General features: G+C 42.0%; 3 protein-coding genes across 7 annotated transcripts in view; 1 reads left to right on the top strand and 2 right to left on the bottom strand.

Moving 5' to 3' along the window:
* LOC131663066 (tyrosine-protein phosphatase 10D) overlaps positions 1-13,904 on the bottom strand; it is a 34,303-nt gene extending 20,399 nt beyond the window's left edge. For all 5 annotated transcript variants that reach the window (XM_058933145.1, XM_058933146.1, XM_058933147.1 and 2 more), the window contains exon 1: positions 13,308-13,904. In XM_058933145.1, the coding sequence (XP_058789128.1) occupies positions 13,308-13,361 (54 nt within the window). In that variant the 5' untranslated portion in view covers positions 13,362-13,904. The remainder of the gene's footprint in view (positions 1-13,307) is intronic.
* Positions 13,905-14,779: 875 nt separating this feature from the next.
* LOC131663099 (acetyl-coenzyme A transporter 1) lies at positions 14,780-18,499 on the bottom strand. The gene is made up of 9 exons (XM_058933195.1): positions 18,328-18,499; positions 17,783-18,094; positions 17,408-17,700; positions 17,163-17,317; positions 16,867-17,054; positions 16,550-16,734; positions 16,361-16,478; positions 16,077-16,292; positions 14,780-16,005 (listed from the first exon to the last, which is right to left on the bottom strand). The coding sequence occupies exons 2-9, from the start codon at positions 17,996-17,998 to the stop codon at positions 15,835-15,837; spliced, it is 1,542 nt and encodes a 513-aa protein (XP_058789178.1). The 5' UTR covers positions 17,999-18,094; positions 18,328-18,499; the 3' UTR covers positions 14,780-15,834.
* Positions 18,500-20,024: 1,525 nt separating this feature from the next.
* LOC131663101 (annexin B9) lies at positions 20,025-25,518 on the top strand. Its single transcript, XM_058933196.1, has 7 exons — positions 20,025-20,177; positions 20,649-20,739; positions 21,094-21,477; positions 22,174-22,326; positions 22,545-22,718; positions 22,791-22,972; positions 24,368-25,518. Exons 2-7 carry the CDS (start codon positions 20,712-20,714, stop codon positions 24,419-24,421), a joined length of 975 nt encoding a protein of 324 aa, XP_058789179.1. The 5' UTR covers positions 20,025-20,177; positions 20,649-20,711; the 3' UTR covers positions 24,422-25,518.
* Positions 25,519-25,523: the final 5 nt, after the last annotated feature.

Here is a 25,523-nt window from a genome sequence, read left to right as displayed (position 1 = left end):
ATTGAAGAATGTTCACACTATTACGTACTCAAGAAGTCAAATACAATCCACGTGAAGGTTAACAAAGCTTTCGAAAGTGTATTTGAATACGCTCAAAAAACACCATGCCAATCAACCAAAATCAAAGTTCAATCACATCTCGCGGTGGCTCCAGCAATAGTAAAAGAAAAATCCCGACAATACAAAATACACGAGAATGTATCCATCCGCGTGCCACATGACGAAAACGCAACCCCCGCAGTATAGGCGCGGATAAAAATATCGCCGTTTGCACACACGCGCACGCGTGCACGCACGTAGCGCAATCCCTCTCCTGTCGGACAGTATACGTAAGTGTGTGTGCTTTTTAAATTCAGTTCTGTATGGCACACGAGGGAAATGTCCGCATGGCGAGTTCGCGCGGCGCGACAGACGCGTCTTTTCCGGGACATCCGGTCCCGTCGCCGGCTGCATATATTGATCGATCCTCCTCCGCGCGCGCCGACGCCTCTCACAACTCGCTTTCGCTTTCCACCAGAGAGAGAGAGAGATAAGTATTTCTCATGGGCGTGCTCCAAGGCTTGTACAGACTCCGAAAGAGAGCGATGATCGAAGGTAAAGGCTTGTTCTTGCGGCGTGGGTTTTGGTTGTCAGGTATTAATTTCCAACGCGTGTTATTCAAGCTCTATCTCGCACAGACATCCTCATTGCTTCAGATTAGAGAGAGAGAGAGAGAGAGAGAGAGAGGTTAGTATTGCGGAATCTTTATTGTCTGCTGCGGCGCCACTGCAAGTATGACAATGATGGGATAATGTTCGCGAGTTGTCTATATGACTCATTTCTTCGAAAAAAAAAAGGCTAATTACTTTCGTAAATCTGTTTTAAGCGTATTTCTCGTGGGTTTCCGGTTTGCAATTGCTGATTCATATGGTGCTGGTTCGCCCTCTTCTTCTTCAAAGAAGTATGTTTACTTTTATAGGACATGCAAAAAAAAACAAAAATTCAACGGAGTTTTCTTTTCCACGAAGGTTTCAGCAAAATCAGGATCAAACCAGAAATTAAAGCCATTTTACGACGCGTCGCGCGAGTGAACTCTTCTTGTGTGTGCCCCGTACAAATACAACAGCGGCGCTGCGTCGCGGAGGTAAAGCCCAACACAATCGACTGACTGGTCGCGATCGCGAGCAATAAATCGGACGTTAATTACGGATCCGGTTAATGGATTTAGCGGCAGGCAGAGCTGCGTTTGTAGGCGCGGCTTAAACGCGATTCGCCAACGTCGTCCGTCTCCGGCAGCCGTATCCTTTCATTCCCGCGTTGTTCCGTCGTTTGGGCAGCAGATATAGCCACCCGGGAATTAGTCTGGCGTATATTCCCTTCTTGTTTTTAACCCCTGTTTTTCTTTGCTTTGCGAAAGGGATGGCAACGTCGAGTTCCCATTTCAATTGTTAACGGAATTAACGATGCAATTCGCTTTCCCATTCTGCCAGCGTAAATACAATTTACTTTATATTACGAAGCTTGTTTCTCTCTCTCTCTCTCTCTCTCTCTCTCTCTCTCTCTCTCTCTCTCTCTCTCTCTCTCTCTCTCTCTTTCGCGAAATGACAATGCTGAGAGAGAGATTTTGCTGTAATAACATGGCGGCAATGCGACTTTTCCTCATCAGCAGAATAAGAAGTATGTAGCACTAACAGTAACCGTGGATGTAGCGTGGGGGCCAACGTAGACAATCGTAGATAAGAATCGGTGATTAATTAACCTCGCTGCGCCTCAACTCTCGCAGTTTTCACCTTTAACTTTACGTCGCTCCCACCCCCTCCGCGCGACTTTTAAGCCTTGATCTTCACTTGAAAACCGCGCTCGACACCTTCCGTTCCGATTAATGGCCCTCGCACGCTGCGTACGCCCAGCGAAAGTCGTGTGGCCGTGACTTCTCTTTTTTTCTCTCCTCTCTTTTGCGCGCGCAACTTTCTTCGTAGCGACGGCTCGGATACGAAGCCGCGGTGAATAAGTTGGCTCTCCGCGATCGTCCTTTTTCATCTCATAACGCTTTCGTTGACTTTGACGAGAGAGTTTTCGACGGACACTTTTATCCACTGGCTTATCTGTTGAAACATCGAGTCGCTTTCGACGCTCGCGCTTCTCTCGCTCCTTGGCAATTACGCTCGACGAAAATATTTCATTTGTCGCGATCTCCGCAACGCACGCAATCAAAAAATACGGGCTTGAGCATCGTCGAAAAAAGAAAACAAAAACTCATACGTAGGTAGTGGAGCGGTTTCGAAGCTCGCGCTCGTATGAAGATAAAAAAAAAAGAGATAACTAAAATAAAGTAAAATCACGTCCGGCTTAATCACGTGCCAGATAGACATCAAAAAGAGAGCGTTTTTATTTCAACGCGCAAGCAATATACAGTCGCGTACCAGCCAAGTTTTTTTTTTCGGGTGTGTGCGGCATGCGCGACGAAAGCCACGTGCACACATGCACGCACGCGCGACGTGGCTTTTTGCGCGAGAGCCGTCTTTTTTTTTCTTTTTGCATTCGCGCGGAGGGTCGCTTTTCAATTAAAAAGGACTAAGGTGTTTGCGCTGCGATGAAAAAACCAGAGAACTTTCAGGTAGCTTCGCTTGGACGTCGTTCGTGTATAATTGTCGCGCGCCCGGCACGCGCGAGTCGCGAAATCAATCTTTCGTAACGGGAATAGACGTCCCGGCGGTCCGCGACGTGACGAATTGCGCGCGAAAAGAGAAAAACAAACAGCGTACGAGCGCGTGTCCAATCGAGTCCACAACGCTGGATAAGACATCGATCAACCGCGAGTTCGGTCGCATCGTCCAATCGCGAATCGAGGCAAACGGTCGTGGTGTCCGCGCGATCAAGCGACGATTTCGAGGGCAGTCAAGTCTAATCGAACGTCGAGAGAGATACGCGCGCGTCTCGGCAGGCCACGCAGCAATGATCGTCGACGCGGCTGTCGAATTGGCCGCGATCACGAGCTCGAGCGCTCAGCAGCGCCTTTGTCGCAGAGAAGAGACGCAGAGCGCTCGGGTGGCCGTTCGCCTGCACAATAGAGTCGCACATTGCACGCACGCGCGCGCGCTCTCTCGTGTCGTTACGCGAACGAGGTCCCAATCCGCGATGACATTTACGCTCGCCTTGGGAATACCGAATCGCGCTTCCGCGTTTCTAACGCATCTGCGCGCCATTGTCGCTCTGCGCGGAGGAGAATGAGTTTTTTCTGATTTGAGTTTTCGATTCGGACGGCCGCCGAGAGAAGAGAGCGACCGTGACCGCCGACGAGGAGGACGGGTTTCGAGTGCGCCTCCCCTCTACCCAGCGCATCGACTTTCTCGAGGAGCGTCGCTCCCGCGTTACGTTTGCGTTGATTTTCGCATCGCGACGGGCTTGCCGCGCAACCTCCAATTACATTCCGTCGGGTCGTTGTTATTGTCGCTCGCCTCTCGAGTAACAACTGCAGCGGCGATAACTTCATTGTTATACAATAACTTTTATTAGTGTTCCACTTTGGCTTCAAGCTGGCCTAATTAACGCGATCTAATGCAACTGACCGCGGCTAAATTTCCCTTTCAGCCGATGCTGGTTTCACGTGTTCTCGGAACCCGAAGAGATCAATAGAAACCACTTGGGTCACGTAAATCAATGGTTCTTGAGTAATATGTGAATGATATATAACAACGAATCGGAACGATCTGATTAGCGACACTTCCGTATTTCTATTAACGAATGAATGTGTGTTAAACGAGTTTTAATTAACTCAAACTTCGCTCGAGTCAAACACAAGAAAATGAACGAGCTTTCATATATGTATATGTACACACGTAAGCGGCGGGCAAGCGGTAGAACAATGAGTATCCACGCTGTTAGGGAGCATATGGCAGCAAGCGAGAAAAAGGGCTCGTAAATTTCCTAATGAACCAATGAGCAAACGCCTCGGGGGAGGAAGGGGGGGCACACGCGTATCTCGCTCATTACGCGTCGGCGTCGAAAGTTCGAGGTCGCGCCATAGCGTAGTGCGTCACCTCGCAAAACGCAGGAGAGTTTTTCCGCTCGTCGTCGTCGTCGTCCTCACTGCGCGCAGCCCGAGCGTTCGAGGGGGCATTGTGTGCAAATCGCGCGAACGCCTGTAACGACGCTTGCCGGGGCGCCGACGAGGAGGAGTTGGACCCACATGATCAGAAGGTGACGAGCGCTGCCGACGGCGCTCACTATCGCCTCCCCGCGGCAGACGCATCCCCGTGCTTATGGGCACTCGCGCGTGACCCGGCGCCGCCCGCCTTCCTCGGCGCGCGCGCTCTCGACCTACATCAAGGGAATCCGCGAGTCCCAGCCGACCGAAGCGGGATAACGCGAGGAAGGAAGGAAAGCGCGCACTCGGCTGCCTCCGCGGCCGCCCCAGAAAGCAGGAGCGCGTGCAGCGAAACAATTTCACAAATCCGCAATTAGCTTGGGTAATCGGCGGAGGCGCAGCGGCAATATCGCTTGCCTCGGCGTCAAAGTTTCGCAACGCGCACGCACGCGCGCGCGCGCGCGCGGCCGTACATTTTTCAACGACGCATGGCGAACGAGAAAGGCGCGCATTCCAGCGCCGCGGCCACATCGCACCTACCGGCGCGTGTGCGCGCAGAGGCCAAATGATAATAAAAGCCGCTGGCTTGCGCGCGAGCGAGCGGCGGTATTGAGAGAGAGAGAGAGACACGCCGATCATTATTGACGCCTTTTGCCCCTTCGCCGTATCGGTATGCACCGGAGCAACGTTTTTCCAATTTTATTCCGTTTGATTATTCGCCATCGTACGCCTCGTGCTTCGTTCGTTCAACGAACTCGCGGGCGAGTCGATTTGGCTTCGCGCGCGCTTGGCATTTTTATCAGGCTACTACTTTAGGCTTCGACTCGATGCTCGCTCGCTTTGTACTCGAACGAGATGAGGCTTGGCCGTTATGGCTCCTTCTGCAAGTGGCCGAAGCTTGTCGGTCGTTACTTTATTGGCGCGCTGAGTAACGATGATGCTAGAAGCAATGCGACGAATGCGAAATTCACGAATCCCTCTTGCTCTCGGCGTATCGCAGCTTACGCGTCCCGGGAACTCGTGTGCTTTCTCATTTGTAGCTTGCCTGTCACAAAAATAATAGAAAGACTATTATAATCTTTCGGAATTGATGCATTTGCGCAGACTTTAAATAGCCGTTAAACTAAACTACAGATCGCCACGTCAGAATCAATCGTCAATAAAATGATGATCCAAACGCGCAATAGTAACAGAATTTATATGCGTTCGTGTGATACGACGAAATAACAGACATTGTCATCTCGCCAGCAACTCAACGTTCTCGCAAGAATTTCTCGCAGACGGCTTATCCACAAAAGCACCAATGAAGCTAGAGAGAAGAGAAAGTATTCTTCCGCAGTGAATTATGAGCAGTAATCCGAAAGCAAATTAAGCTGTCCAGTATTTTGGACAGTAAGGGAGCACCTTGCACTGCCGTTTCCAAATCGAAATGACTGTTTGCGGTCGCTCTCCTCCTTCTCGAAACTGATTGCCTTTGAGCTTTCAAATTGCAGAAAGCAGAAAGAAACCGACAAAATGCATCGGGAAAAATTAGCCCGTCTTCCCACCCCAATAAAAATATCGCGAGGCGGCATTGAAATATGTATTACTCTTATTAAAAGCGACGGATCTTAATGAAGCCTAACGAAGCAGCTTCGTCGTGGCAATTTGAAGCGGCCGTGAGAAACTTTCATCCTCCATCATGATAAAAGAAAAAAACAAACGCGAATCGTTGACTCGCATTAGATCCGATGCGCGAAAAGCCGAGTCTTTTTTCAATACCAAGAGAGTTAGAGTGGCCGTCGTCGACGAAGACCAGGACGTGCGAACCGTGTGCTTGTCTACTCGCAAAGATTAAACGCCGACGAGCTTACGGCTTCGTGACCGTGCAGCTGTTTCAGTGTTGCTATGGTTGTGCGTGCATCTTGGAATTTTTATTTCTTTGCGGTCAATATTAGTTTGCGTCTGCTGTGGGATACACGACGCATTCGCCTATTTGCTGCTGGTCTCTTCGAGAGTATACGCCAAACATTCTATTCTTTTAATAAGGATCATCCGCAACATAATTTTAAGAAGCTAATCATCGTAAAGATACACTAAAATGTACGGCTGTAAATTGCGTAGTTTAGAGACGCGACGATGCAATTTGTTGCCGGTATTTATTGTGGCTTGGTAAAAAGAACGTATGTAATTAACAAAAAAATTTTTTGAGCTAGACATTCATTGGATAAACGCACGAGTCAAGTTTAAATATATATATATCTTTCTCTCCCTTTCTCCAGCAAATCCAGTCACGAGTAGAACATGCAAGAAAAGTCGCTTGTGTACTTCTAAGTACAGGGGCGCACGAGTCGAGATCAAACGCGAAGAAAAAGGGGCTCGGGCGTACATATAAAGGCGGGGGCGCGAGCAAGGAAGAAGCTTTAAATTTAGCTATATGTGCTGCGCGCGGCGCGGGCGAACGCTGCAGGAGGCGCGTGAGGAAAGTCGCCGAGCGTGGGCTGACGAAGAAGAGAGAAGAGTCGGATGGGAGGCTGCGTTGCTTACTCCTTCGGATATGGGAGAATCGTCACTCTTTATTTGCTTAGTTGAGTCAACGGCGCGCGTTCTGAGATCAGTGGCTTCTCCGGGGGCTTCGGATTGCAAATGACGTCGAATAAACAGCCGCTCGTTGCCAGCTCCCGTCGAAGTTTTTTCAGGAGCGCGCGCTCTTCTTCTTTTCTCTTCGCCGGGACCTGAGTCACAGGATCGATCCCGAAGACAACCGGATGTTCAGCTCCGCGGAGTAGCAACATATTTCCCGCGGTCGTTCAATGACTCTTCCCTGCCCGCTGCTTGGTAAGCGCCGCTGACGTCAGGCGCATCCGCGTAGCGTGCACCGTGCGCGCCTAATGAACGCGCGCAGCCGCGGTAAATTAGAAGCGTTCTTATGGAACCACGCCCAAATTTTAAGCTTTCTTTCGCGCAGCGGCCCGCTTCTTTCTTTTTTCCATTTGCTGTTTCTAGACCCGCTGGTTAAAGACACTGCTCGTCGTTCGACGACGTTGAGCTGTGCGCAGGATGACCGAATACGCATTGATTTCGATCAGAGCGAGATACACTCGGTAATGTCGAATAATGGCACCCGATGATTCATATAATTTCTTAAAATTCGACATGCTCGTTAACATTCTCTCTGGTATGTTGTGTTGCGCTACTCAGCCACGGTACAAATGAGAACCTTTTTCTTTTCTCCCGCGTCGCGCGACTGAACCGCCTTTGACTACGCAGACGCTGGGCAATTGTGTGTTGTTTCCAAGTTTAATTTTCTAGAAATTCATGATACTTCGTGATTTATAAATGGACATTAGCTTTCGTCTTTTGTGGATTTGATTCGCACGCGTTAATCGCTTGGGCATAAATAACATTTCATCTTGTGAAAACTCATTTCACAGACATTTCACCGTGGAATTTATTAATGAGGACACAGTTACGACGAAAAAAAACATACATCCCGTTACAGATTCTTCATTATAAAGCGCGTACTATGCGCAATCCTTTGAAAGCCAGTCGATGAGAACGGAATTAATGAGTGCGTATAGAAGAAAATAATTTTCTGCAGGCTGCAATGAAAGTGCACGTACTGGCATTATATACACGACGCAGTCGATTATAAATCCTTGAGTCTCAAGGATCTGGATACTTGCAGAGCAGACAACAAAGTTGCTCACATTCTGAACAGCAATAATAATAAAAAAAATGGCCTGACCGTTATCCGTAGTCTTCGATCCATAATCGCGCGAAGCAATTACGACAAATAATTATATATAGCTGCATCAAGTCAAAATCCAAAAGACTTATTTCAGAAAAGAACACAAAAGTTTTGAGAAAAAACATTCATCCACGCTATAACACATGCAACCGGTTTAGTATTTGCTGCACTTCCGTTGCGAAATTGCTGTTGATTTACGGCCTGTAAATACACCCTAACTAAAAAGAAAAAAAAAAAAAAAAAAAAAAATAGTATTCCCCACGTCCAAATCCATCGAAACTTGCCCACACGCACGCGTACACAACGCCATTATAATCCGTTTTTCCACGCGCGCTAAAACCACTCTCCCGCTATGCGTGCGCACACGTGAATACATATAAATCAGCCGATTCCCGCGATAAATCAGCGCGACTTTATGGGGGTTTCTGTACTTTTCGTCGATATAAGTCGCCACGCTGTATGCGCGAGTCGGGGGAATTACTAGCCGCGTAATGCACGTCCACCCATCGACGGATCAACATTCACGAGAGTATTGTTCGCTTGTTTTTTTCATCAACTCGCATGCACACAACGCCAATTTTATTTTCTCTCGTTGTCGCGGACTTTTATTTTACCATTTATTTTACCTCTCTCCCTCATTTTTATCGAGTTTTCATCGCGAGGAAAAGGCTTCGGAAAATTCGTACTCTTTCGTTCGTCCGTTTTTAACGTTAAACAAATAACCGATCTCTTTGTTCGTTGAGCAACGCGCTTGGATGACTTTGTAACGATGCCCCTCTGACCGTATTTTATTAATGAGAACGCGTTACTGTTACATGGCGATTGGTCGCCATACAAATGCTTCGACAAACTGGAGAATCGATTTTAGCAAAGACGAACTCTGCTGCGTCGCCGTAAGACTCGCGTGGCTTTGCGCGCGAAGATGTAAAAAGAATCGTTGCATAATTCGTTACATGTGTGCACCGGCAACATTTTGCCGCTATGGTCAGGCATAATTCGCGTATTCTCTGGCGCGTAAAGATTTAATTTGCCACTGTTGCTTCCACGCGGCCTCGAGCAAGTCCAAAGCGTCATTACAGCTTTTGCAAAGTCCCGGATTTTTGCCTCTTGATTGATTAAATTCTTTCGTTTTTTTTTCTTTTTTTTTTTTTCGATTTGTCTGACGCCCGGTAATTATTTTTGCAATCAACTTCGTGTTTTATTTTTAATCACGACAAAAAAAAACAAAAAGCATTGCTTATGTAAGACTTGTAACACGAAAAGCTACGTCGAGCATGTAGAATGCTCATGAAATCTTTCGACCACAGTATAGTTTAAATTAGAAAATAAATTGTATACTTAATGCGAATATTAAATTCTGTTACTTCTTTCTCCCGATGATTAATTTGCCTTTACAATTATTTTTTTTCGCATAGTGGTTCTACCAGCCGATTGCACAAATACGGGAGTAAAGAATAGAGCATATGAACGCGATTACTTCACTTTTAATGCTACCGCAAGTTTCCTTTGCTTTTCTACTACTTTCATCTGTACGCGTTGCTTCATCCGGCGGCAGGCTTGTTATATCGGCGCGTGTAAAGACAACTGGAAAACTGCATGCTAAAAGAACAGCCGTACGATTCGCAAGCCTTTTTCTTACGCCTGCTAAAAGGCGCATAAATTCAAAGTGGCTGTAGCGCGAAGAAGAAAAAGAAAGTACAAGCCAAGCGAGGCAATATAAAGCGTTAATTCGTTAAAATTAGTTGCGCTTAAGAGTCAAGTATAAATTTTCATTGCAGCAGCAACAGTTCTGCCATACACGTCCATTGTGCATTCTAAGAAACTTGCATGCATAATGTGAGAACGCGTTGTCTTTAATTCAGCATTCAGCGCCTTGCAACAGCGTAATACATCTCAAGTTATGATATGCACACGAAAAGTTAATGAGTACGCAAGAGCTTCCCTGACAATTTTACTCGATACAATGGTTGATAAGAAATCTCCAATAAGCCAACGACGTTATTGTCGAAAAAAGGCGTTGGTAATAGAAAGTGCATCCTGCGTGTGAATATCAACAAATAGCAGCAAAGTCACGCTGTTGCATAGAAGAAGCGACGCGATGTCGCATCAGGAAGGTAGAAATTAAAAGAGAGAAAAAGCTCGTGCAAGAATAATAACATGGAATTTGCGTTGTATGCACAAAAATGTAAACATTGCACGCGAGTTAATGCTAGCTCAGCTGTTTCGTTAATCCACACACGCGCAAGAGGCGCGTTTGAACGTGGCAATTTTATTGCCAAAAAGATTGTTTTTTTTTTTTAAATTTAATTAATATATTAAATTCAATAGCTTTGGAAATTCTCATAATTTTCCTCGCGAGTCTTTATATGCTAGATAATGCCTATAGTTGGGAACATTGCATAAGACGTTGACTGGACATCGCTTGGTACGCGATCGTTATGAAAGCCTCGCTTATCTACGTCGTATCTGTCAATATATAATAGCTACTCCAATTTTTATCCACAAAAAGACATCAACTGTTGCATTTCCATTTCCATTAGAATTTTCGCCATCATTAGTGATTTTATACTTGTTAAGCATTGGCACACTGTCAACACGAGCCAGCTTATCAAATGAAAATTTGCGGTGGATACCAGCCACTGACTTTCAACATCGACTGGTTTTTCTATTTAGGACCAACTACATATAACGGCTGCGAGACTGATTCACGAGTCTATGCAAATAGCGTTACTGTTGATGGTATATGCAAATATTCGAAAGAGGTTGCCGTCGTCGTATGGCTTACGGTATTTCTATCCGTGAATAATGCTCATGTCTCGGAGGATTGAAAATGCACGAAGCTCGACATTTTTCTCCTCTTTCAAACTTTCTAATTTGATGTTCGCTGCCGAAAAAGCTGCACAATTATTATCGCGCAATTATTATTATTAATAACAATTGTTGTCGCGCAATTGCAAGAAGTTGAACGTGGTTTGGCTATTGGTGTCGAGCGAATCGACGCTAGATGCCAACGCGATATGGGATATTTCATTGTGAGGTTGCGAAGGCGCATTTTACCAATCTTCATCGAGTTTACGTCCGACAGGTCCAGGTCAAAGACGTAAAATAAATACACCAACTTGTCACTCTAGATCATTATTCACTTCTGTTCGACTTTCCGTTCACGCGTTTCACGCCTAATTATGAAATTCCATTCTAAATAGAAATGAAGAAGTCGACAGGGTGAAATTAAAAGCGTCTATCTGTGTTAGCATACATTTTCTCGAGCTTTGTATAAATGAAGCGTCCGACGAGGTGTGTGTGTGTATATATATTATATCCCGTACAATGAGGCTCATCCAACGTAATACGAGTTATCTAGCTTTTCCAGCGTACTGCTGCAAAATTCAAGGAGTTGCGCCGAGAGAAAATTCAGCTGCTCTCAAACGCGCGGAGTATGAAGAAACGTATGATACTAACTATAATTGAGAGCATTTCTGCGCAAAAAAACAACAATAACAAACAAAAATAAACGACCGATGTTTTTGTTTGGGAAAGTGAATCATTTGCATTACGTATACGTAAACAGCGCGAAGAAACCACCGAGAATAAGAGCCGCTTGATTATGTCCAAGTATTATCTGTTACATAGCCGCGCACGATTGCCTGGCAGTATGATATTGCTGTAGCAATTTCTCGCGGGCAGCGCAGTTAATAGAGGAGAAAGTTTCTTTCATTGCAGCATTCGGAAAAAGACCGAGCGGGGGAGAATGTCGCGTCACTGAACTCGGCAGCTTGGTGTAAAAAGAACCACAAACTCGTCAGCGATTCTCCGAAATGAAGAAAAGGAAGACGCGGAACCCGTATTATTATTCGGCGATGATATCCGCCCCTGGAAAAAGACCATCCGCTTGCAGACGTTTACGGCGGACGATTGGAGGGGGGGGGGGGGGCTCGCCGACCTCAACTCGCGCGCACGCAGCAGTCCTCTGCGTTAGACACTCTATCATTTTTCTCTCTCGCTTGCACGCTCTCTCACTTCTTTTTCACCTGCGCGCGGTCTGCAACCGGTTTTGGCATCGACTCCGCACACGCGCCTCAGCCGCGCGCACTTTCGCCATTAATTATTAATACCGGCAGCAGGTTTTCCATATTATGCCCTTCTGCGATTGTCACGTGCGCAACGCAACCGCGACGTCTTTGTCAAAACACACGATCGAATCCGAGGCTCGGTGCCAAACGTTTCAGTGCGACTGCAACCAGCATACACGCTGGATGCTCTCGCGTCTAAATATTGCACGCGCGCCGGACACTCCGTTCGGAATAATTAATTTCTATACGCCCGCTCGCCGTGGGATCGAATCGGACTCGGCGCGCAGTGCACATAGACACACGAAAAGCCAATTTTCTTTAGTAGCCGCGGGAGAGGTTGCCGACCTCCCTCCTCGCGCGCGCGCCGGGGGATTATTGATTTTTCAAATAGCAACAATACACAGCCGCAGTGATCGCCAATTTTTCCTGTCGCGCGAGCTCCTCCGCCGATCGAAAATGCAGAGCCGGCGCGGAAAATGCAGCGAGCGCGCGTGCGAAACAATTCGTAGTCGCGAAAGTATGCAGTCAATAAAAGCCTCGACTCTCTCGCGCGCGCGCCGCGTGCGCTCGGTTATCGACTCGCTTTTCCTTCATTCCGAGAGCAGAGGGAGGGCATTTTCGCGGGTATGATGCATCGCCTACCGCCGATTCTGCCGACCGAAGAAAACACTCGCGGGCAAACGCGAGGCACCGGTTATTACGACGATTATTCGATAATTGTCACATTTACGTAATTTACGCCAAATGTGTTGGTCTATGCGTGAGTTGGTCTACGGGAAAATATATATGTACACACGACGCGCGTGTGCGTCTGTAACTGTAAATACGAATCTTTTTTCTTTGCTCTCCCTCTCTTGCCATCGCGTAGCTTTTCCCGTTTGTGTGTATCGAGGGGGAGAGAGAGAGAGGGAGGGAGGGGGAGAGAGAGAGAGAGCCGTTATAACGCAAAATTTTTCGGAAAATTCTCAGAAATATTGGCAGTTGTTTACCATTAGCACACAGCGGAAGTCGCATGCGATAAAGATCGTGCAGATAAAGGTGTGTTGTTATGCATCTCGCTCACAGCCCGATTATATAAAGTGTGTACAGGAGTCGTTGCAGTGGGACTTAGTCATTGAAGTAGACAAAGTGGAATTTCATCCGAATTCGCGGGAATCCTCGAACGTGAAAAAAAACAGTGGCAAACACACACAGTGTTCCACCACTAGCACATAGGCATGCACGCGCACTGGTGCACCGAGTTTATCGGAAAAATTCGGTTGTGCGAACATCGGAAATCGCTGAGGAGGTACAAAAGCTTCCTCGAGCCACTGCTGCCATCGAATCGTGAGAAAGTCCCATTGTGCCATGAACAATGCAGCTCTTGTTGGAAGAAGATGCCGCCTGGCCGATAAGAGGGATACTTTTCGTCTGTGCGCATTATTGAATGAACAAAACTTACCTCGGCGAGCAGGAGAATGAGAAGGCAGGAGGCACGCATCCTCGACGCCGTCATCCTCGCGACAGTGGCAGCACGCCTGTCCTTGCTTGTCTCTCTCTCGCTCGCTCGTTCACTCCGTTTCGGAAAGTGTGCGGGACGCGCAGCGCTCGCTCTCTCGCACGATCGAAGCTGCCTGAGCAGCTTGTAATTTAGCTGTCGGCTAGAGAGGTTATCTCTACTCGCGAGCTTTATTGAGGCCTGCTGCTGCGGTTACGAGCAGATGTGCCTCGGGCGGCCGGGCTGCACCTGCGCTCGCTTCTCGCCCGGACATTCTCAACGGGCCCACCTTGTTACACACTACGGCACTGCTCTTTCTCTCTCTCTCTCTCTCTCGTTCTCAAGGTTCCACTTTCTCTATCTTGCCGTTTTCTCGTTTCACTGTCCTTTCTATGAAACACTATAATGCTCTTGCGGCGGCAATGATGATCACGAAAACCCGAATATTGACTCGCGGATGTTGCTCGCTGTGCTAAACTAGCGTTGACCCGGGAAGGGGGCGAGGGCGACGCACTCCCCCACGAGAACGATGGCCCACCACTCGCGCTCACTCCGCTGGCACGACTGACCTGAGACGACCAAGTGTGCACTTTCGTCGCCGCTCGCGCTTGGCTTTGCCTCCCCCCCACTATGTGTATACATATATACTTATACGCTATAATCTCTCACACGTATGCACGCACATACTATACACTGCTACCATGCGAAAAAGAAAGAGAACGTTGTAGGTTATATATACTGAGTTGTTTTCTATCTCTCTTTCTCGCGCTCTTGTATTTCCCGCACCCGCCGGTAGACAAAGAATGGCAGACAGGTAGTCAGCGCAAGTGACCGAGGGCAGGCAGGAGGGGACCACTGCGTACTAGAGGACTAGAGGAAGTGAGTATTATAGACTACTATTCCCTGCAACCAACTCACATTTTTACATTCTTTTTAAATTCTCTCTCTCTCTCTCTCTCTCTCTCTCTCTCTCTCTCTCTCTCTCTCTCTCTCTCTCTCTCTCTCTCTTTTGCGAAAAATGTTCAATGGGTGATTGTACGTTACTGGCGAGGATACGATGTTTATTTACCGATAAGGGGGAAGAAAAAGCTGCCATGATCACGTGGGAGATTTGTTGAATGGTGTTGTTATGACTGCAATATGGAGCAATACTTGCGTTACTGTTGAGTCAATTTTTGTTTTGATTTGATTGTTTTGACTTTATATTTGTTTTTTGATGCATTGATAATGAATTTTCTGGTATATAGTATTTATAAATCTGACTATTTTATTATGCTCCAAAATCATTGATGCACTAGTCATTAATTCTTGTATATATTTTTTTCAAATAAATTAACTCATTCAACATAATATCTAATGAAATAGGAAAGTAATGATTATTTAATTCCACATAATCAACAATGTCAAAGTAAAGAGCCTGTATTATAATTTAAAAATTATTTATTATTGATTTTATCGGGAATTGTACTTAAACATTGCATGAACAAGCTTTTTGAAACTGCGCATATTAATAAATTATTCCTTATTCAGGCCTACTAATAAATAGATTTAGTAAACCTACTCAACTCTGTTCCACTATGACGAAATTGATAACAATCGTAAATAATGAACGTTTTTAGTGGATGATTTGAATGATTCTAACTAACAAAACGGATTTTTTTATCATAACATTACTTTTTGGCAATATTAAAGTAACTTTTTAATAATTGAACTTTTTTCACACATTATATATATACTATATGCATTTACAATTTGACTGAATGATTTTTTAATCAGATTATTAGTATTTTCATACTAATAATGATTTATGCACGCATTACCTTTTAATAATCATATAAAAACTGAAAATTACAAGACAACCATTATCAGAACAGTCTTTACATTTTGTTTTTAATAATAAAGCAAGATTTAAAGAACTATTGAAAATTAAAAAAAAATAAATTTTAGAGCATTATCAACTAAGTAGGCATTCATTACTAAATTTAACAATGTATGCAAGAATTGATCTTATTAAAACCAAAGATATTAGTATACAAAATTTAGCTCTTATAAAAATTGAAATAAATTTTGAGAATGACAATAAGTTGTAAAATCAATTTATGTGTATTTTATAACTAATATAAAATTTCCTATTCATATAAAATGTTACAAAAAATTTGTCAAAAGTATTCTAACTTAAATACTTAATTACCCATATTCTCTGTATCTTCTATTAGAATATTTATAATTTTCGAAAATAAAAAACAATTTTCAACAGTAAACTAATGATATACTGGAAGTTTTCAAGCGTTGTAAAAGCCACACTTTGCTGATTGCAGTATTTTTAGAAAAATGTTTGTGCATTCATCAGACAAATGTGTATCATAAAATCTTTTTCTTATCAAATGCAGAGCATCCGGATTTATGTACACAATTTTTCTAACTAAAATTTAAATGTTCTTCGATCAATTCAACAACGGGTTAGAAATTGTTTTTAATTATCTCATTTCTCTCAATGTTTATCTTGAATCACTTTCCATGTGGATGCTGGTCTGTTTTGCAAGTATTCAATTTTCCTTCTTCCCCATCTAAACCACAAGAAGCCAAGAATAACACATAAAAAGCTTTCAATATAATATCCATCCAGTAACATGTTGCAAACGCCATCAGTTTTTGTACAAGTCTACAAGTAGATTTAATAAATTAATTGATGTTAAGCAATAAGTAACTACAATTAAATTAATTAATGTATACTTCTTTTTCACTGGCTGTACTGCAATCATTAGTAGCATCATTACTACATTGTCGAAATGTGAGTGCATCTACAAAGTACAATGCTGCTGTTGCAGGCCAATTTCCTCCAAGATTGCATAAAGTATTTAAGAAAGTCATATAAGTGCCACCAACAGCAGGATCACTTATCCTAGCAAAGAATGCCATTGATGCAACATACATGCAACTTGAACACACCTTTAATAATATTGATTTTTGTTAAATTAATTATTCTTTTCAAAATAGAAAAATGATTTTTTAATTACCTGATGGAGAAGATAAATTACTATCAAAAAAACGAAGTAATATGCAGGTACTTCTCCATGATGGACAAAATGTGGAGTTATCCAAACTATAAATGCTGCTACTAAACCAAACAGGAGTCTGAAAAATGTGAAAAATTTTATTACATTTAACAGCTATTTTTAAGAAAGATTTTTAAGTTTTCCAAATACCTGTATGGATAAGCTTTTAAAAAAATATCCATTGGCTTAGGACCAGCAGTATATTTTGATATAAACAATGGCAAGACTATTTGTAATGGTATCAGTGGTACTGCTATAAGAGCAAACTTTTCTTTAGGTATACCTCCTTCTACCATTTTTAAACTAGTAACTGCATCACTAGCTGAAAATCCAATCTAAAAAATTTTAATGATTCAAATTATTTTAAAGTAGTAAAGCATAATACTAATATATATATATATTTATATATATATATATAATATATTTATATATATTATATATATATATATATATACAATTATACATACCTTTAATGTCAATAAAATTAGCATTATAAGCTTAATATTCGGTAATTTCATGGTTGTCCAGAGTATTTTATATGCTTTTCGTATATTTATTTCTTCACCTTTGGGAATGCGCTCTTCTTTTTCGTGCTTGAATATTCCAACAAGTGTAGTTGTAATAAGAAATACAATACCCCAAAAGTATAAAAATCCTAAAATGATAGTATCATTTTTTTATTTTTATGTTAAATATTTTTAACTTTCTATCTACAAGTATTTGCATAAGGATTCTATTTTCTATTTACAAATGAAAAAACTACCTGCTAACGTAATCATTCCTTTATGTGAAGGCACTGTTCTTAAATAAGCATTGCAAAAATCTGGAGATTCGAAAGCCATAAATAATACATAACCTAGAAAAAAACCAGCTGTTTGACCAACACTATTGCATGTCGAAGCATAACCTACATTACATCTGCAATGAAATAATAATATCAGAACTTTTAGACATGAAATTTTATGTTATTATGACAGAATTTCACTTTACTTTGGAATGATTAATTACCTTTTCAACATTGTCAAAGCCCAACCATCTACTACAATGTCTTGAGTAGCTGCAAGTGTATTCAAAATGAAGAAAAGCACAGTCAATAAGCCAATGTTTAAACGACTTCCTTCTTCATTACCAAGCCAGTAATCAATGTAATTGGATAAGAACAGCATAAATATACCCATCAAATATTGGATAGGTATTAACCATGTTTTTCTTCTGCCAAATTTGCTAATAAATACTGAATCAACTATTGGTGCCCACAATAATTTCAATGAAAATGGCCATGTAACAAAACTGAATTCAGCCTGTGAAATATATCATCATAATTTATTTTTCTTCTAAAATATATACTTTTCTTAGGGTAGAAAGTTTGTTTGAATCTTTTACCTGCTGTTTATACGATACATTGTGATTTTGTAGAATCATTGGTATAGAGCTACATAATCCCAATGGTATTCCTTGCATGAGATACAAAAACAATAATATAGCAATATTTTTTTCATCTCCTTGAATATCTCCATGCTCAACTATCATGCCATTGGCTTCACCTAGCTCTTCCAAAACTTTATTTTCTTTTTCTGCTTTTCGCTTCATTGCTCTCATTTTTTTAACTGGCCAAAAATAAGTAAAAGTGTTTAGAATTTATCCTGTATACATATTCTGTATGAATATGTATCCTATAAGCCACATTAACGGCACCTGTAAATGCAATTATTATCAATCAGAAACAGTTGTCTAAACAATATCGACAATATGCCTACAACAATCTTTATAGATTACTCCAAAATACTAAAATGACTCAATAGCATCGAAAAAGTAAATCGTGAAAAACAACCCGACGTGATATTATCCTACGAAAATACACTTATGGTTATATTTTCAGTAGAATCGCGAGAATGTCCAGTAAATAAGTATTGCGAAAAAGTACCCACCAATAGCGTTGTTTACTGAAGAACCAAATAGTCAGTGTGAAGCAAGCCAAGCCAAAAAGTTCTCATGATTAGATTGTTTTTACATATACGTGTGCGCGTAACATTCGTCACTAGGCGAAACATATGCGAATTTTCTTGGTGCTTTTTCCTCCTCCAGTTAACAGCGAGCCGAACCTTCTCAGGTGACAAGAGCAGAATATATATAGAGTACACAATTGCTCAGTTGCTGCCACGTTGTTGTCAGTGTGCGCGTCGAATCGCTCTGTCTTGCTCTCGCGCGCGACGATTGCCGAACTTAGCCGAGCATTGCCGAAGCATCTATTCAATGGCGTGTACCGAAGTGATTCGACATTCGAGTTCTCTCGATCGGTAAAATGGACTCGAGATTTTTAAATTAGCCAGTGCTGCCTTGTATGCTTGCGGAATTGTGTAATAAGTTCTGTAAAGGTTTGTTTTTCACGTTGCATTACTTTAATTTCCTGTACGATCATAAATTCTTCACGTTGAAGCACCATTCAGAATATTGTACGTTAATCTAGGCGGAATTAAAATGATAATGAGTGTGTGAAGAATGTGAATCATCGCAATAACAATGAGTTCATAGAATAAAAATTGAAAAAGAACTATTTTTGGAGCATGATTAATATTTCCTTCGGTGTAGCTATATACATCTCGGATGCATATGATAATATAATATTAAGCACCGACTACTTAGAAAGCTTCCAAGTGAAGTATTTCAAGTTTATAATATACCCACTTATTTGAAATAATAACTTCACATTAACATTGTTTCACGTTGTACGCGGTATTACTTTGTAATTATCTCGTTTAAATTGTTTCCCGATGCGTCACGTTGCAGTAAAACAACCATCAATTGCAGATATGATTGTCTTTTTTGAATTTGAACCTAATTACGTAAACTGAAGAAAAACCGAAAGCTTCGTAACTGTAGAACGAAAATTCTCTCTCGTTCTCGGAAAGATTCCCGTACTAAAGTTAGCCTATTACTGCAAAGACTTCATGAAGCAGCTGGTCAGTATATCGTTTTCAACGAGATTAAAAGCCACTCAACTTTTAACATAGCCGCCGAGCACAGCATCTGTGTCGGTCGATTCGCCGTTTGACCTGCAGATTGACAATTCTCGTACACGACATTCACGTGATGCACTCGACTCATTCAAACATCGTAAAATTCCGAGTGTCCTTGTGCTTCTGTCATTCTGTTTTCTTTAGTCCTTTCGATATAGTTTGTGAGCTCGTGTAACAAAGTTATATTCCGTCTCAATAAGTTAGCTTCCGCGAAACAACTTTTCCGGTCGAGTTAATCTTAGCGATTTTACAACTGGATTGTGTATTTTTCTATCGACATACAATTCGTGTAAACATCGATGCTCCTAAAATCAAATATTGTTCTGTTCGATTTTCGAGCAAGATTGGGCGTCCTACAAAACAGATTTTGGAGTTTTTAAAACAAATCTTTTTATCGATGCATATCTTCACGATCGATAGCTGCCAAACGGCCGATAGGAAAAGAAAAAAAAAAGCACTTCCGCCGGAATTCATCCATACCCCCTCGTGCACGGTCGCGGCGCGCATACCTTGGAGCATTAATCAGTCGCGGAGAGCGACAAGCATTCGCTTGGCGATCTCCCACTCTCGGTCTCTGTGCACACACACACACACACACACACACACACAGTGCGACGGCGGTCTGGCGGGCAACGCACACGTAATCGCCCAGGCATCGCGAGAACACAAGTATATAGCAGTCACGCCGGTTCAGTTCGCCGCACGCGAAAACCAAACGAAAGTGGGTGTGACCCGTCATTGAGCCACGGCTCGTCAAAGCGGGTAAGTTCTCTCGCTCTCCGATCGTACGGTTTCTTTGGTATTTTTTCCTGCTCCTCGACGTCGCGCGCATCTTCGATAATTAGCTTTGTCGACTCGCTCGCGCTCGCGCGGCGAAAATTACCGAGGCGCGCGCTCGAAAGGGCAAAAATGAGATCGGCGCGCCGGGAATTCGCGCGCGCGAGAAAAAAGAGAGAGAGAGAGAGAGAGAGAGAGAGAGAGAGAGAGAGAGAGAGAGAGAGAGAGAGAGAGAGAGAGAGAGAGAGAAGAGAGAGAGAGAGAGAGAGAGAGAGAGAGAGAGAGAGAGAGAGAGAGAGAGAGAGAGAGAGAGAGGGAGAGAGAGAGCGGCCACCGACGAGCTAGGCATGCACTCGCTACATCGATCCACTGTACACTCTACTCGTGCACCCCTCGCGCTAGAATCCTGGATAAAGTGTTTCTTATCCTTGGGTCCGCCTTTTCTGTGCTTTCAGATACATTCGTACACGAGAGTCGACGTTCAGGAAGGAAGGAATAGCCGATCGATCATAGTCAACATGTCACAGCAACAGTACTATCCTTTACGCCTTCTTTTATTACCTTGGATAACTCTCGCGTCACTGACACACTTTTCTGCGGGATTTTCTTTTTCTTTCGCATTCCGAGATGATTGACCCACCGTCGACTGATTCGCGCTCGATACTCGTTACACAACGAGACCAGAACCAACCAAGATCCCAAATCAGATTTGTCGAATGATCTATACAGCTCACATCGATATACGCGCCGAGCGTTAATTGCGCTGACACTAGGCGAGCGCCCGCCTGTCGCTGCGCGGTGTTTTCAATGCGACAGTGATTTTGCAAGCTTTGCCGGATCGCGTCGCCCGCATTCAAATGCGTGCATCACGAAATAAACGCATATGAAATGATGATATAGTGCACACCCGACGGGTCTACCCGGCGGATCCATTCGACGCGAATGCCGACGCGGCGGCGCTGCGCAAGGCGATGAAGGGCATCGGTACCGACGAGAAGGCCATCATCGACGTGCTCACCAAGCGCGGCATCGTCCAGCGCCTCGAGATCGCCGAAGCTTACAAGACCCTCTACGGCAAGGATCTAATCAGCGACCTCAAGAGCGAATTGTCCGGCAAACTCGAGGACGTGATGGTGGCCCTGATGACCCCGCTGCCGCACTATTATGCCAAAGAAATGCACGACGCCATCTCTGGATTGGGCACCGACGAGGAGGCGCTCGTCGAGATTCTGTGCACGCTCAGCAACTACGGCATCAGGACCATCGCTACTTTCTATGAGAACCGTAAGGACCCCGACTCGCATCTCTCGTCTGCCGTTTCCGCTGCGATTGCTCCGTCGTATCTTTCGGACAGCTTATCTTCTAGCGCGCCTACGAGTTATCGTAGTCACGGCTTTGTTCATCCGAGTTCTCGTCATAACGCTTGGAATCGATGCGCGATAGAAAGTGACGTTCAAGTGGCGTGGATATGGGGACGAATGAAACACGTCTACTGAAATCGCCGCGAGCCGGTAATCACCTTCTTGTGTCACTCAACGGCCCGTGATTGCATTTATTCGATAAAAGCCGGCGACAATGTCTCTAATGGTATTGCATTTAATATTATCGAAAGAGTTGTGCAACTATAAAGAGAGAGAGAGAGAGAGAGAGAGAGAGAGAGAGAGAGAGAGAGAGAGAGAGAGAGGGGATAAGCGTGAGTCAGACGTACAAGCTCGCAAACACACGCAGCGCGAAGCCGGTCGATAGAACGCCGGGAGAGTGCGTGTGAGATGAGCTTCTATATTTATTGGTACACCGCCGTGTGATGTCATCACCTTTTTACAAGCAACTGCCTCACCGTGACTCTTTTGTATTGCGCTGTGCGCCTGCGCGGCGGCCTTCCTTTTACCGTGCACAGAAAAAATTTACATTCGCTAGGTTTTTTTTTTACCTCCACTCGTGATGTCACGTTACACGATGAGCAATTTATTTTTGTAACAGTGTACGGAAAGACCCTGGAGAGCGACCTCAAAGGCGACACATCTGGACACTTCAAGCGATTGCTCGTTTCGCTTGTTCAAGCTAATAGAGATGAAAATCAAGGCGTCGATCATACCCAGGCGGTAGCCGATGCTCAGGCTCTTTTTGATGCTGGTAATCAATTTATAGTTGCGCTTCAGTGATGGCTTCGCGTCGTAAAAATAAAACAATCGAAATAGAGGCTTGAATGAGCTTTCATTCGATTTTTCTTGATGCAAAGAAAATTTGGAAATTTATATTTCCAAAGGTGTTTTTATCGGATGTTTCTCAATCGTATCACGTTTTGAACATACATTTTTTATTTGTATTTTAATCAACGATAATCTCTTCAGGCGAAAAACATTGGGGAACCGACGAATCGCAATTCAATGTCATTCTCATAACCCGCAGCTACCAGCAACTGAGACAAACGTTCATCGAGTATGAGAAAATCTCCGGACACGATATCGAAACTGCCATCAAGAAAGAATTCTCCGGAAGTGTTGAGAAAGGCTTGCTTGGAATCGGTAAATCGACTCCAAAAATATCATCGCCTGGCTAAAAGAAATGAGTTTAAAAACCGCAATCGAAATTTTCAGTAAAATGCGTCAAGTCCAAAATTGGATTCTTCGCTGAACGTCTTTATGCCAGTATGCACGGCATCGGAACCAAGGATCGCACGCTGATTCGTATAATCGTTTCCCGCAGTGAAATTGATCTAGGAGACATCAAAAGAGCTTTCGAAGAACGTTACGGAAAGTCCCTTGAAAGCTGGATAGCTGTAAGTTGTTTAAATTTTTTTTTATTTTTATCGATTAACATATTAATACTGATGAGTTCGATTCATTCCTTTTTTTCTTAACTTTTAACATTTATTCATATCTTTTATTTGTAATTGCACTTCAAAGTATCAATAGTTTACACACTTCTTTATTAAAAATATATGTACAATATTTACACAAATCACGTAAATAACTCTCTTTCCATTACTTTTATGAGTTAACGTTACTTCATATTGATCAAATCATCAACTCTTCGTATCCCTATAGCAAGCATTATTTCAATCGCTTCTGTTGTCATCACTTCTGATACTGGTTATCAATTTTTTTGATTTTTGATGAAAAATCAGCCAGAACATTTTTATTTGTTTCAGGGAGACACATCTGGAGATTATAAGCGAGCTCTCCTTTCGTTAGTGTCGTCATAAATTGCAAAAATAGCTTTAAAAACCATCGCACACATTATTACATCCAGTTTGAAAAAATCAATGTCGCATTTGCTTTGTTATATTGCGCCAATATAAGTAAATGTTTTATGATAAACTTCTCAGAAATACGCTTCCCCTAAAAGCATTTCTATGCTTGATTCATGTGTTCAATCCAATCGTTTTTTTAACATTCAAGTTACTTCTTATACAAATACTATTAAGTTAAATTTTCATATCAATAGTGATTTATGGAATCAAAATTGAATGAGTGTCAATATTGCAAATCTTATTGACAGAGGATCAATTGAAGAAAAAAACCATTTAGATATTTTTCCAAAACTCATGGTCGACCATAGCGATCATAATGAGTATTCCGATGATAAATTTATTTTTGTACTCTTGATTACCCTTCCTTTTTTACGCATATAATTAAGATCAATTTCACGTTTACATGATAGGATTTCGTCGCATTTTCAGATAAGATGACCAATGAAACATTTCAATATTTAATTATAAAACTTTAAAGATATTGAAAGTACCTAAGATAAAAGCTACATGTACAACGAAAGCCTCTATCAAATTTTTAATAACTGCAATAGCAATAAGTAATTTTATATTTAATTGAATTGCTTCAGCAAAGCAAAAGAAAAATGTGGCTTAAATTGTTAGAGATAAAAATAATATTTATACAAATTATTTTATTTTTATTTTTTACAGATGCTCACAGAATCTATTTACAGCGAAAGTAATAATTGTAAACTATATATTTTTACAATATAAATTGACATATATTTCGTTCATTCTGTTAAAGCTAAATACTGTGGTGTTTATATTCAAGCCTTGTGAATAAATGTTTCAAAGCACTACATGGAAAGAGAGTTTTTTCGCATTACTCAATTATGTACACAGCATTGAATATTAAATTAATATATACCTAAGTTATTTATTACTTGAAATTCATGCTTTCAGGATGACTGCTCCGGCGACTACAAACGAACTTTAGTGTCCCTGGTGGTTGGATAATTTATGCCAGCCACTTTAATAATCTGAAAGACTTTATCGCGCTTGTGCCTTATAAAACGATTTCAGTTGTGGGCACTAAAAGCAGAAAATATATTTTTTACCATCGTTATCGCTCATAGAAAATAAAAAAATATACTAGTTTCCTAACAATTTTTTTCATATAACTTGGAAAAGTAGACTAATTTACAATAAGGTATACCTTGCGAACAACCATGATATGGTGTCAAACGTATATCAAATTCCATCAAAAATACGAATGATATCTTGCAATTACTAATATACATATATATTTAAATCAAATGGTATACGTAAAAAAATACCTAACTTTCAATTGATTTTTTTTGAAAACGAAATTTTTCGTAACTTTGGAGAAATGTATTAAGTAAATAGTGCAATAATATATCAGCGGTTTTCTATTAATTCCGGTCATTAGATTAATATCCTGCATCAATTAGATTATCGGATTATCGATGATGATTCTAATGTTAGATTATGTGATAAGCTTTCTATATAAAGATGCATGTATTTTTTTTTTTGAAAAAAATTGTATTGTCTCACGAACTAATGAATGTCAATAGCTCTAATCTACTAAACAATGAAAATAACATATAGAAAGAAAATATAAAACCAAAATTTCAAAATAAATCGAATGTATTTTTTACTTTCAAAGTTATTAGTACTTATGACAGTATTATAAAGAAGAAAATTTTATTGAATAACAACGAATTAACAAGTAATACTACTACCAATGGCAGTAGCATACATGCGGTGGAGTCTTGTAAATTAATTTTAAATTAATTTCTTCCAAAATACAGAAAAAAATTAATTTTATAAATCAAGATTATTTTAAACAGTCATTGTCAATGTGCAGCTACGCAAGATTTTATTCAAAATGAAATAAAATTTACAATAGCAAATTAAATGTCATTGAATCATCTATTGATACTTTGAATAAAAAAATTACTCTCACATAGATTATGAAAGTAATGCATAATGTGTATTAGTCCACATATTGCTTCAGATTCTAAACATTCATGCAATATTAATTTTATTGCAAGCATGGGTAACAATTCCTGTGCAATTCCAGGTTTACAAAGTTTGC

Source organism: Phymastichus coffea, unplaced genomic scaffold (genome assembly GCF_024137745.1).
Source record: "Phymastichus coffea isolate CEN01 unplaced genomic scaffold, Cenicafe_Pcof_1.1 PCOF00031, whole genome shotgun sequence".
Classification (NCBI taxonomy): domain Eukaryota; kingdom Metazoa; phylum Arthropoda; class Insecta; order Hymenoptera; family Eulophidae; genus Phymastichus; species Phymastichus coffea.
This window is presented reverse-complemented; position numbering and strand designations above follow the sequence as displayed.